General features: G+C 42.4%; 1 protein-coding gene across 1 annotated transcript in view; it reads right to left on the reverse strand.

Annotated features, from left to right (window-relative positions):
* Positions 1–13,779, reverse strand: part of ldlrad3 (low density lipoprotein receptor class A domain containing 3) — a 43,376-nt gene extending 29,597 nt beyond the window's left edge. The window contains exon 1 of the mRNA XM_030765280.1: positions 13,630–13,779. Within this exon, the coding sequence (XP_030621140.1) occupies positions 13,630–13,681 (52 nt within the window). The 5' untranslated portion in view covers positions 13,682–13,779. The remainder of the gene's footprint in view (positions 1–13,629) is intronic.
* Positions 13,780–14,299: the final 520 nt, after the last annotated feature.

A 14,299-nucleotide genomic window follows, 5' to 3' on the forward strand; every position in this document is an offset into this window, starting at 1 on the left:
AGATCAATGTCATCACTGCATCAAAAAAAACACAAAACCTTTGAATTTTTGACACAGTTGCTGGAACCCAATTTGTTTCAACATAAAATGAGCTCTGACTTCATTAGTTGGACCATCAGCATAATCTGACATATCTGTCATACTGTCTGTCTAATCGTTGTTACCATGTGACCATAACATCAGACTATATGACAAGTCTATGCGACTGTGGGCTTTGTCTACCACACTGAATCCAGACAGGACCATTTATAAGAAGTCAGGCATGATTTAGGAGCCTCTCAATGAACCACACTCTGTGTTCCAATCACTCGTCTAATTTAGCGATGTTTTTCCTTTTCCCAAATCCGAGACAACGCTCCTGCCCCTCAGGAGCTGACGCAAGACGCTCTTTTGTCTCCTGCAATAAAGAGGAGCAGGGTCCAGGGAGGAGGAGCCAGACACTCTCTGCTATTTCTTTTATGTGAAACATTCGAAGTGTTTTTTCTCTAATGGGCCAGTTTTAATTGGCATCAGGACATGAACACACAGACCGAGGTCCTCCAATACACTGCTTTGATGAGTTTCCAACTTCTTAACAAACTCTTAACAAACACACATACACACACACACACACACACGCACACACACAGTCACACTGACACAAATACACAGTGAAAGGAACACACACAGAGAAAATATGGTGAAATGCCCAGTTTGTGAAGAGTCAAGGTTAATTGGCTTGATCCGTAGAGAGGAGGGAAATGTGGGGCTTTGTGAGAAGCAGGCATTTTTAGTAAAGACTGCCCTAGTGCCCTGTGGAACAGCTAGCCTCTGCAAATCAACCAATCCACACTCGGTCCTAAAGCCTCCCATCACCGTGACGACAGCCACCACCTCATGCATGACTGCAGGGAACTGTGAGGCCTTTTTATGCCCCTCCCTGCGGTAAAAGAGGGAGTCAGAGAGATTTTATTTGGGAGGTAGAGCTTTAGTCAAACAGTGAGTGTAGAAGGGGGGGTGGGGTGTGTGTATGTGTGGTGAAAATGTGTCTTTTGACCATATGAGCATAAAGCAGTGCTGCTGAAATGCCTGACACAATGAAAGAATTAAACAAATGGATTTAAGAAGCGTTTTTTGAAAAGAGAAAAAAAGTGTCACAAGTGTTAAAAAGACCACTGAAGAGGAACTGTTTCTTCTGAACAGTTTAAGTAAATCTCTCTCTCTCCCTCTCTCTCTCTTTTTTTCTCTCTCTAAAACACTCAGGTGAAGATGCTCTCACGGCACAGCTTCTCAGTAGCCACCTTATCATTACCATCACCACAGAAAAGAGCACAGTACAGAACAGTCTTCAGAGAGAGAGGGAGAAATGACAGCTTTACTTCATACATGATCAGCTTCAATCTGTTACACATCCAAGACAGAGTCAGGTTCCCCAACCCACAGTCACATAATTACAGATCTTCTCTCTTCAAAATCCTTTTTCTCTGTGCTCTGCCCTCCCCACCTCTCTGGCAACGCTCCGCAGACATTCACACACTGATGAAAGCACATTCACACTTGCTGCAGATTGACAGCTCCGTTTCTTCTGTAGACTGGAAAGGTGGAATCTGCCAGGCGGCATACGGGAGCTCCGAGATGCAAGTGGCAAACTCAGATCAACGGTTTCATCAGGAGCCCTTACTATCACGCATGGCCACCCCGCGTCTGTGCCCCGCCCTATCACAAGCATCCTGCATTTACACAGCCTCTACACTAATTCCCTTTATACACAGGATCACTCTTATCTTACACGTGTATGGTTCAACTGGTTCACATACACCACGAATGCAGTCAGACTGAGGGAGTGCTGGGTGGTCTGGTCATCTGTAGCTGTTCTGAGAATACTGCTATGTTAACAGTAATTTAAATGAGAGGGCTGTTTATTGGCCATGACAAAGACGACAGTAGGGTGTCCATTTCTTGATGGGTGATGTGCCAATTACTTTGAATAAATATTGGCTCTCCCTCCAGGTGGCGTGGCTTAAAGCCTTCCCACTGCCCCGTAGACATGTCTACAGCAGGTGGAGATTAATTACCCAGGCTCTAACGCCACCATTATGGAGCTCTCTCCACAGATAACATACACAGCACTGAACTTGCTTTGGACCAGGACCAAGAGCAGACTGGACCATATATGCCGGAGTGGTGGAGGCACGGGCCAATGAAAGGTTAGCAAGGGTTTACACCTCCCTGTCCCAGGGGTGCTCCAGATGTCATAACCTTGGATCAGCGTTTCTAAATGAGTGTTTCAGTGAACACAAGACTAATCATTATTCTACTCATGAAAGACACACTCGACTCGTACGCAAAGACAAGGAGCTAAAACTGAGCCAAGAACTGAGAAAACTCTGGAAACACAGACAGCAGGCATGTGCCCGCAGGAACAAGACCAAGTCACTAAAACACGGCAGACATTTCCCTCTGACGTTAAAGACTTGAAAAAGGCCACGCAGCGGTAATGATGATCTTACACAAAGGCACTAAAGTATTTGTTTGCCAATTATACTATTTTTTTTTCTGCACAACCTCCTCTGGCTGCTCCTCTGTTTTTTTGCATGCCAGAGCCAGAAGAAAACAGCACATTCTCAAATTCCTCTCACATCACAGTGGTTACACTGCTATTGGCTGATATTTCACACAAAGTATCTCTGTGTCATTTTCACTGGTAAATAGTCATATTTACAGCCATAAACACCATTAATGCAACACATAAATCAATGGCTTTTGTCAAGCACTGCATACTTTGTTTTTTTTTGTTCGTTTGTTTTCTGCAGAGTGCAATCCACATCCTTTCTTATAATGATCATAATTAAAATGACACTTGTTAATTATTCCAAGATTTCCAAAGACCACAATTGCAATCACAATTCCCAACAATCCAGTAAACAATTTATGACTTATTAATATTCTGAATAAAATAAAACAAGTATCTTCTTTTTAAATTCCAGCAATTTTTGCCTGAAAGTTGGAGGGTTGTGTTCTCTGAGTAAATGATACAAGAGAACAAAGCAGTGGTGAATTTGTAAGACGAAGCTGACCAAACTGATTTAGACCCAAAGCTGATGGCAAAAAAAGAGAAGAGACTGAAAATCTTTATCAATAAATGGTCTTTCTGTGTTAAGCTCTCACGCTGAGTAAAAGCATGCCTCAATCCAAACAAGAATCATGGCTGAGCTAGTGAAATTTCTATTGGAAATTACTCTTGGTTACTTCTCCAGATTCTTCCGTCCAATCCCAAAACAAGGGCTTTTGTGCCCTTGTCCCTGTGTTCAGACTCAAATTTGGAGAATGAGGACAGTGTGGACAGTTTCTGTGTATGCTGCTGGACTTGTAAAAATCAGCCCAGTCGTCGGTGGAAACGTATTTTCTCATTAGATTCAGTTTAGTGAGTCAGTAGCGTTAGAAGTTTCAGAGGCTCAGTGGGTGTTGGGGGTAATTTGGAGTTCTGAGTGACAGCGTGTTAGAGGAGCAGTCTGACGACTCCTTTTCCACAGAAGCATTAGCCTGACTCAAACAAACTGATGGATATGGAACCCTCCCCCCAACATACACTAATGAGAGATATGACATGTTGAAAAATCTGAGAGAGAATTTGGAGCGAGACAGAAAAGCCAGAGAAAGAGAGATAGAGAGAGAGAGAGAGAGAGAGAGAGAAATCCAACACACAGATATGCCCATGGCAAAGGTGGGCAACAAACCAGCAGGAAATGAGCGGAAATGGGCTTTTTTTTGGCATCATGGGACAAATAGACTTCATTAAGCAAACTGACATGGAGGGAAACTCGGGAATAGTGAAGCAGAGTTTGTTTGAACTGAGCGTAAGAGGAATGGATCCCTGCAGGAGGAGGTTTTAAACTGAAGCGTTTTACATTTGTAATTACTGTAAACTTCAGCCGCTGAGCAGTCCCACTGTTCACCAGCTCAGGCTGCCACAGCTGAGAGCTCTAATTTACCATGCATGATTTAGTAAAACATTCACACAGCATCCAGAGGTCTTGTGGGCACAGATGCACAGCACAACATGAAAGCAACAGGAGCACAGTGTCTCTCTTAGGACACTACATTTCCCATCATGCACTGGACTTATGGTTCCAGTGCCCAGCCATGGTTTCACTACCCAGTCAAAACATCAACACTAAGAGTTAAGGGTTTACAGCTTCAAGGCAATGCTGAGTTTCCTTGAAATAAACAAAGAAAGAAAAAAATAACCCATTTCATTAGACTCCCTGCAGGGCTGTATGATTATGAAGCGCCTGAATCCACACGGATAAGAGGTTTTAATAAAATGTTTCCTGAAAAGTCAGCATGCAGTCTATTATTTCAAAACAATAAATGAATGCCACTCTCATCATTACACACACACACACACAAACACAGACACACACACACACACATACACAAATACTGTAAGACTGCTCTGTTTGACTTTGGCTGTGACCTTCAGAGAGAATGCACAATAGAGGGTTTCTGGGCATTCTCTCTGGTCCGGATCTGTTTTCATCCAGAAACACACACAGATGTGTCCTTAATTATTCATGAAAATAACAGCTCCAGAGAATCGGGTTGGTTCCCTGTCTTGGCATACAGGCAGTCACTGGCTAGCCATAACCCTGTACCACTGTTTATTTTCACATATAAATTATCATTAAATTGGTGATGTTGCAAATTGCATTTTTTTATTATTTATTTCCCATTTCATCAATTTTTTGGCTCTGAAGGTTGTAAGTGGGCTTGATTATGTGGAGATAAAGATGCCATAGCTTTATTGCCGTGAAATGGCTCCAACGCTGTAGCTTCAGTCTCAATCATACACATTTAACAGAAGAAGAAACTGCTACTAGCTGGGTCTACTTTCAACCCCCACTCTGTATGGCTTTCTGAAATCCTCTCTCTCTCAGTGTGTGTGTGTGTGTGTGTGTGTGTAAGAAAAGAAGAACTGGGTACATCAGTTCTTGGCTCTTCACTGTGTCTGGGAGCAGAAGGGCCACATCAGTCTGACACTAAAGCAGATGCATAGCTCTTCAGTAACTTTCATTTCATTTACACGTATACAGCTCAGTAAATTTACAACATCTCTGATGCCTTTTTTTTTTTCCCAAATCGGCTCATTTACTGCTGTGAATAAAACAGAGATGCACAGTGAAAATGCTCCATCAAAGTGATTAATTAGAGAGATCAAGATACATAACAAATAAAAATGCCATTTTCCACTCAGCCTGTGGCAGCTGAATTAGCATAGACAAGTATTGTCATCTGAATCATTACTTAATTTGGAACTGCAACCTCTGAATTTAATTAAATAAATTCATTTAAACACCAGACATTAAACATTGAATCACTGTATACAGTCTGTGCAACTAAAACCATTTAACTGAATCCCTTTGAAGCTTTTTATTTTCCCATTAAACTCTTTATCCTGTCTGTGCTGGTTCATGCTGTTTACTGCAAATGGAGAACAGTCACTGGGGTCACTATTTGATCCAAAGGCGAGAAAATGAAAAACAGACCGTGGAACATATTCACTCTGTCCTTTCTCTGTCCGTCGAGGTAATCACATGGGAACTCATCACACTGTAGTCATGGCTACCGTGAAGCAAGAACAGAGTCTCGTTCACCCTATATAACTACCTAAGTCAGGTTTGACAGCAGATCAAATGAATGTCTTCCAGTGTTTACAAAAAATCATTACATTACGACCATGGATCGAAAAATAACAAAATATAACAGAAAAGTGTAGCATCATGGTAAAGTAACCTCAGACTCTAGATAGCTGGGTATTTCCCCAATACTTTGACACAGGCTATTTTTAAGAAGTGTCTGAGTGTTGGGGTTTCAGCGCTGGCCTCACCTGAACACTACTGCAGAGAGACAGAGCATTTCTGATGCCTGTTGGCGCCGTTAAATGAGATTGACGTAATCCACTTCCCAGCCAAATGCACCCATAAAGTTAACACACATACATACACACACACACACACACACACACACACATAAACAGCCCAGACAAAATGAGTTTTCTATTTGCCTCTGAGCATCCCTGATGGAAAAGACGCCCGTCTTGTGGAAAGAGGCCATTCCATTAATTCTGATTGTCTACCTTTAGGCTGTCATTACTAAACGGCTTGGCCCGGCTCGGTGTGACACGCAGTAAACACTCCCACATCTGAGCCACTGACATTTTTGGATCCATCAGAGACTTTGATGAATGAGCCCAGAGAAGCCAAATAAGACTAAAAGCGTCGCTCCAACATGGCCCTGAATCCGAATCTCACGTCACTCTACACTCCTCTGACCTTCAGTTTCTGCAGGACCCATTCTCTCACAGAAAAGCAGGAAAACACAGAACATGAGAACAGGGAGAGACAGAGAAAAGGACCAAAGAGGGGTGGGGGGAGCAGGGGAACTACTCCTTATATTTAGGAGAGGGAGACAGCTGAAGAAAGGAGGAACCGCGGGACCTGACTCTGTATGATGGAGAACTGGTCATCCCCGCCTGACTAATAAGCAGAGAATGTTTTTTATAAGGCTGTCGTGCCAATGATGAGACAGGCAGGCAGCACAAAAAACACGAGTTCCCTTTGACACATCCATAAACAGCAGGGGAAGGGCTGGCTTTGATCAGGCCCACGGCAGAATGAGACATCCACACAAGAGATGAGAGGAGGGCATCCACTACCCGTCAGGCCGCATGGCAGGTGAAGCAGCTGTTCTCTCTCTCTTCTTCCCTTCAACTGCTTTTATCCCTTTATGCTTGCGTCTTTTTTTTTTTAAACCTGTCTATTCCTCATGCTCCTTGTGAGGCTACGAAGGTCGACGACCTAGTATTGTCAATGACGGTGCAATTAGAGTGACAGTAGCGTTGTGTGAGTTTGTCAAACTTAAATGTTGCCATAAAAGAGGGCAGAAACATCCATATTACTGTCACCTCAAATAATTAATGTTTAAGTTAATCTAAAGCTCCAGTAGCCATTTAGAGCTAAATTAGCTAAATTTAGAGTTATGACGACAATGGTGACAATTAAGAGGCGCAAACCCATTTTGACTTGTTTTTTTAGAAGTTTTGAAAGTTTTTCCCCCTCTCAGACTAGAGGCTAATTTAAGCATAGGTTGGAAATCTGTCCTGATCACAGCGTTGAGAGAGCATGAGACAGAGTGGGAGACAGGCCAGAAAAATTATTATCAGTGATTCACATCTGAGTAAACACACAGAACAAATATTCCCTCTTATTATTAGTACACCTCAGCAACCACCATGTGGACACAAGAACTGTCTCTCTCTCTCTCTCTCTCTCTCGCTTGCTCCGGCTGGGTTTGTTCAGCAGTGGCAGGGCTGTTGAGAGACGGTCTGAAAATCGGCGTTCTCTGAGTATTGCTTCAGCACAGTATGCCTCAGCTGATCTGCCTATGCAAACCCATGGGTTCTCACAAACAACCCTGAAACAAACTGTCTGAGAGGGGCCACTTCATTTCACTCAAATCCTGTGTTTTTTCCCCCTAATCTCTGCTTTCTCTCCGCTGTGAGAATGAATCAATTCCCATCACTGCATTAGTCAGGGCCAGTGCTGATTTATCACACACATATGCCTCTTCAGCTTGGAGCCGCGGGCTGTGTGTGGTTGTCATGGTGATACTGTAATTGAACTGCTCCGATCTCCCGATTGAAGCATCAATTGAGTTACACATTATGTCAAACCGTAAACAGCAAATTTTATTCCTTCTCTTAATCAAAATACCGTATTTTTTCTTCTTCCCGCATTAATATTATTGATAACGTTTACCCAGTATCCATCGTCTGATGACACCAGGGTGTTCATAATTTTACGGGCGAAACTCCGTACAGTATCAACTGTAGGCCTACTTTGTCCGCTACGTGTAATGCATCAGCTTACTCAGAAACAAAAACCATAACGTGTCGTAAAATTCACATTAGTGTTAATGAAGAGGAACAAACTGTTAAATGCCACATCGTACAATGTACATAACGCAATTATCAGCATGTCCCACGACCAATATTTTTGTGCCATTATACCTATGGGCGTCCTTAAGAACCGCTCCAAGCGCCAGACCGCTTCCACTCATCCGTCAGGAACGTTTTACCCTCCATTTAGTCAGCCTGTCACATTTGTATGCACGAAAATGCCAAGACAAGCGTTTTAGAGGAGTGCTGGAGGGTATCGCTAGGGTGGGCTCATTTCTCTTCACTAGCTGCAAACTGCCATCTGTCCTCACGTGCTTGAGAAACGGTCTGTGACACAGACATACCGTTCAGACTCCAGACTCGGCAGTCACGACACCAACCAAAATGAAAACAAATAGTCCAAAACTCTGCTCGCTCAAGAGAGTTTTACACTGTGTCTTATCGACGCTAACTCTGTTTTGGGATTCGATTTGGAATGTTACACCTTATTGGGAGAAGGAGTAATTTGTAATACGACAGATGCGGATCTCAAGCCTAATGCTTTTCCCCCCGCCCAAAGCGCCCGGTAAGGGAGAGCGCCGTAAAGAAAGCCTTCATTTCAGATCAACTTCATCATAAGTTGTCATTACAGGACGATGATTACACAGCCAGTGCTCGTTCAGGCAAAATACTCAGTATAATGCTCACAGATGAAGGCAGACGCTTAAAGAATGAACAGTAATTCACTGTACGGGTTTCTAAAATGAATATGAACTACCAGCATACTCTCATTAGCCCTAGTCTTGGACGCTAACGCAATTACCACGTATCAATGAGACACACCGCATCACAGCTAAGGTTTACGGCTGGCTGCTTTGACTATCTTGTCTCAGCCCTAAAAAAGTGCGGAATGAACCACGGGGATTTAGTGGCCTGGTTTTAAAGATTTACTCCATGCTGTGAGGGAGAGGACAAACTGGCATTGAAGCCATTACCGTTGGCTTGGCGGGGTTGGGGATGGGGAGAGATTACAGACTACTAAAAACCAGGTGGTGCTGAGATAGTAGAGGGTGTTTGTGTGTGTATGTGTGAGGTGCCCAGAGAGGCAGAACAAGACCAGATTCCCCCCTTAAAAAAAAAAAAAAAAAAAAAGAAAGAAAAAGACCACCGGATCCCTGACCTCCTCTCTTCCAGTCATTACTGGGAAAACGTGCTGTTTGCAAAGACAAAGCTAGGAGTCCCTCCATAAAGTGCCAACTCTGTCTGTGCACTGTACATATTTGTTAATCCATTCCGCTGTTCTGTGACACGTATAAGAATTTATCGCCAAACCTTTGTATGTGAGCATGAACTACAGTAGTGTTGATCTGGAATAATAGTCCATTCAATTAACCCGTTCATTCATGATAATTACACTCTGATCAGGCTCTGTGCTCCACACTGATCCACTGTGATTATCAATACAAGCCAAAAGTTGGCTTGTTTTTCGATATTAAAACATACATTGACATAAAGAGTGCAGGGTTAAACGTTTTAGTCTGGGTGTTCAGTCCCTTAGTGCTTAGCCTTCTTACATTTATGTCTTTTCACATCATCCATTAAGATTAGAGCTGGGACATACAAGAATTTTAAAGTAAAAAGGATACAATGGCTAAGATAATACTGCATTTTCCATCACAGAATTCTGTTCTTATTTCACTTCAAAGTGCTCTCTCTCTCTCTCTCTCTCTATTTCTTTGTTGTGAGTAACAGTGGGAAGCTGGGATAGAAGAGTGTTTAAAATAGCTCCTCCACATTCACCATGCCATGCTGTGTGACTTAACAGAGAAAATAAGTTCTGATCACTACAGTGACAGCAGGACAGCCAGCTGTCTGCCAGACTCCAGGCCCCCACTTGTGCAGCCTAAAACAATATGTGGAACACTAAGGAAGTTTTCATATGAAAAATGAAAAACAGCCTGTGACGAGCGGATGAGGGTATGAGAATAAAGGAGAACGGGGCTCAGAAACATATGTCTTTAGTGGCATTAAGATAAATGCACCTTTTGACTTGACCTTTTTTCATTATTGTGAAAAATGTACTCCACCCCACTGACTGCGCCCAGTTCTGCGGCAGTGAAAGTCAACGGATCAACCCGAGATGATCTCTGTAAACAGAGATAGTCCATACACAGACGTACAACATGGAATTCCAGTACCCATTCAAACAACTGCATGCTGAAATTTCAAATCTGACTGGGTACACAAATAATCTGCATAAACACAGAGTTCGTCTTTTTATCTTAAAACTCTTACACACAGCTAGCCCACACAGCTGGGCCCAATCAGCTTCCCAACCTGTGGACTCAATTACTTCTGAGAGACCAGAGCATACACACACTGTCCTTTTAAATGTCAAAACAACATCAAAAGACACATCCTAGAGTCCACATTTGCCAAAGCATAGTTCATGTTTAAACCAAGCCTTAAGTCTGCAGAGAAAGCCTTTACTGAGGGTAGTTCATAACTAAAGCAAAACAAATAACATATTTAGTTATTGCATAACCTACCAGACTTATTAACAAACTGGTTCCTGATGGTGCTTTACTGTGCTATGAGACTGTGATGTGTTTAGAGCTTCACCAGATCAGATCAACTAATGGGGCAATACTCCAAGCTTTGTGAAAACCTCTTTCAAATTGAAAATTTCTTTGGCTCACCTATAGATTTCAAAACTGAAATGAGAGCTGGTCTCCTCATCACAGACAGAAAAAGAGAGAGAGAGAGAAAGACAGAGGTGGAGAGTTATAGAGAGAACAAGAGAGTGAGAGTGCAAGAGAGAGAGAGGTTGGAAGCTCAATAAGAATGCAGGATTCTGCGTAGTGAGGGAAACCAACGCTAGCTTAGGTCGATTTGAGACCATACTTAGATTTGCTCCTCTCTCCTCATCAAAGGACTGCTCTTTTTATGCTTTCATTACTTGGAAGCACTGATCGATCAAAAATCAATGCACACATACTCCAAATTCCACATGCTATATGTTCCTCGCTTTTGCCCTTGCCCCTATGGGTTCGCAGCATTGATCAATGAGTCATCCACGCACACACAAGACACTGAGGTGAGACAGCTTCAATGCCGCCAGATAAAGTTTTCACGACATCTGCACTTGGTTGAGTTCAGAGGCATTGCACATTGCATTGGAAGCAGCACTTTCAGCCCATTGTCTCTAAGAATCTCACTCTCCTTGTGCAGCACTGTCATACTAATGAGGCCTTCAGAAAGCAGAAGACACGAAGGATCTAAGCAGACGGGAAGCAATATGCCAGCTTTTTCTTTTTGTTAAACTAAATGTAACTATCTTGTGATTTTTAAAAACAATTTTTTAGGTCTAGAATCAATGAAATGAACTGAGAGGGAACAGAAAAGCTAGAAATGACCCAAACATCTCTAAAATGCAGCTGTACATGAATAAATAAATGTCAAAATGTCTCATGATGAGACAACTACATACAACAAACCAGCATGTCCAAAATGTTCTCACGCACCCACCCACCCACCCATACCCACACCCACACACCCACACACCCATACACACACCCACACACCCACACACACACACACACACACAAATAGCCAGTGTAACAGGATTCTCTGATTTGACTTGTTTTATCCCCGGGTAAAGACTTGACTGTGGGAATCAGTGATGAATGGAAAGTTTGAAGCAGCCCTGTATTCAAAAGCAGGAACAAAGGCTAAGTGACCTGAGTATACTGAACTGGACTGGGAGGCTTATGAAAGACTGTTCTGATCCTAAATTCCAGTGGTCTATGAATGAAGCACTGACCACATTTAGGATAGTTAACATCATATGATTATAGAGGTCATCCTCTTTACAAGACGGTCAGAGTGGATTTCCATACAGAAATCTCAGTTTGTAGATAAAAGGCTTTCCTGCTTCAGTCCAGAGCCAGGAAAAGAACTAAACAGGAGAAACAGCCTTTCCGACTGGTATGAGGAGAAGTTTAATGTTCATCTACTGAGACATTTTTTTCTGTTTTCGAGACATTTCATAGCAAAGGCAGTATGTTTGAGGGAACACTAACGTAAACCAACGAACAGACAATCAATAATAATGATAAAAGAGGTTTCCACAGGGAGATGAGGTTCAAGTTTGATCCATTATGATTGGGATGGAGACTTATGAATGACTGGGCTCATATATGATCCACTCCTTTAAAGAGTCCATGTATACACATCACAAACAGCACCAAATACAAAGGTGCCTGACACTCTTATGATTCCTGTTAATGTAACATAATCAAAGTAAAATGTGTAAAAATGACTAGTACCCGTAATGTGTACTCATAACATCATCAGTTCTGCTAGGACACCAAACAGCAACAGAAGGAGTGGAAAGAGTTGTTAAACACAATGACTCAAAACTACCAGTGAATCTTATAGACAACATACAAAAGTATATCCAAAAACAGTAAAAGGCCCATGATGAAAACATGATGGTTGTAGACTGCTGCATACTGAATCCACTGAGTTGTAAAGTGACTTGTGCATTGTTCTCAATATAGCTTTTAACTTAACTGAGGATTTACCAAATAGTGCTTGGGTGACCTTGAATATACAGACATAGTTTGTGTTCAGTTTCCTGCTTTCACGCTGCAAGCCTACTGTCCTCTGATAGGTCTGTGTATTATTACATTCGTAATGAAAAGGAAAAAAATTAAAACCTTCAGCTCCTTACCTGCCACAAACTGAAGCAAATCAAACAAGTACCAAAGTAGTTACAAATTCCTACACAATGAAGAAAAACCAATTTGACTGAAACTTGATTGACCTGACTGAATTAAAGAAAATAGCGTAGCTATTCTGCTGCAACTTTTCTTATTCAGCTGCAACTTTTATGGGTAATTTTCGTAAACATATTCCAAACAATATTCCAATCCCCAGCAATTTCCAGCATCACCTCTGCGGTGGTACTTTTGTCGGAAAGATGAAAAAAGCATGCTGTTATATCAAAGGACATCAGACTTTCTCGGACATGCAACAATTATTAGAATTATGCCTCAGTAATAGCCCACAGACGGTTTGAAAACTGGACAGATAAACATGGACATGCGCGACGATTAATCGTTGAACTTTAAAACTTTCCTGATCTCCCTGCCTCAACAGGGACCGTTCAAGCTATACAGAAGTAAATAACACTAGAAATAACTAGCCCATTGTAGTACGTTTGTTTAAGGCCCCTGAACTGTTGTCAGAGCTCGGGGACATATTGACTGTCACAGCTATACCCTGTCAACAAGCTCCGCACATGACTCGTTTTCTCTCTACCTCTCGATCCTGCGAGCGAATGAAATGTCTGATAATCGGTTTCCTCAAGTAACCGTTACTCAGCATTCCTCCCTTTACTTCATACCATCTTACAGTGTATTCCGTTAAACGAAACGAGGATTTAAAGATTAGAGAGCACTGACGAACGCGGACATGAGAATCGGTCGAAATGACTTCAAAGAGCCGTCTCGTGAGTACCCCGACATCCAATATAGTTAGTTACGTTGAACTATCGAGGAAACGGTGGCAAACAGCAACAGTTGTTTCAGTATTTTTACAAGCACGCTTGTCACTCGGTATTTGTAGGAAGTACTATGGCGCTTTGCTTTGTGCTTGTGAAACGGTACTTAATCCGATATGTGGAGAGACGTTGCTGAAAGTAAACTTACCAACCAAGGCTGAGCCCGATCCCGAACCAAGCAAGAGATACCAGATCCACATCCTATGTATTATTTGGCCTGCCCTTGTCTCACCCCGCCGTGGGCCAACAATCGGGGTGGTTATGAAGTTCCTTGATTTCCTCTAATGTCTGTAGCGCCTATTTTCCCCACTATTGTTTTCCTCAGGGCAAAGTTTTCAGGGACTCGCTGGGAGAGGTGGGCTAAGGATCCTGGGCCGGTGAGGGGGAGGAGGTTCGCGGTGGAAAAGGAGTTGGAGTGGGTGTCGGGTTCACTCACAGAGAGGCGGAGACTTTGGGTGGTTGTAGAGGAAGATGAGAAGAGCGAGAAGAGAGGGAGGCAAATTTTCTTTATACTCCATTGTCATCCACTGGTGGATGCTGGATTACAAAGAGTTTAATAATGCGTTAAAGAGGGTCGCGAAGCATAGGAAATCTGTTATTAACTATCAGAAACCATAACGTTATCCATCATTACATTAACAATAACAGAATTTACATCAATAACAATTAGGTTTACGTGTTTTCTTTCAGAAAAACAAAAAACGGTATTTTTCAGGGTGCCAGATGACTGTTTGCACGAGAAGTTTCTTAGACGCATTCGTTGATGTCTTAAAACGTGATATATAGGCCTATATATATGCGTGTGTGTGTGGTATTCG

This window comes from Chanos chanos, chromosome 2 (assembly GCF_902362185.1).
Source record: "Chanos chanos chromosome 2, fChaCha1.1, whole genome shotgun sequence".
NCBI classification, from domain to species: Eukaryota; Metazoa; Chordata; class Actinopteri; order Gonorynchiformes; family Chanidae; genus Chanos; species Chanos chanos.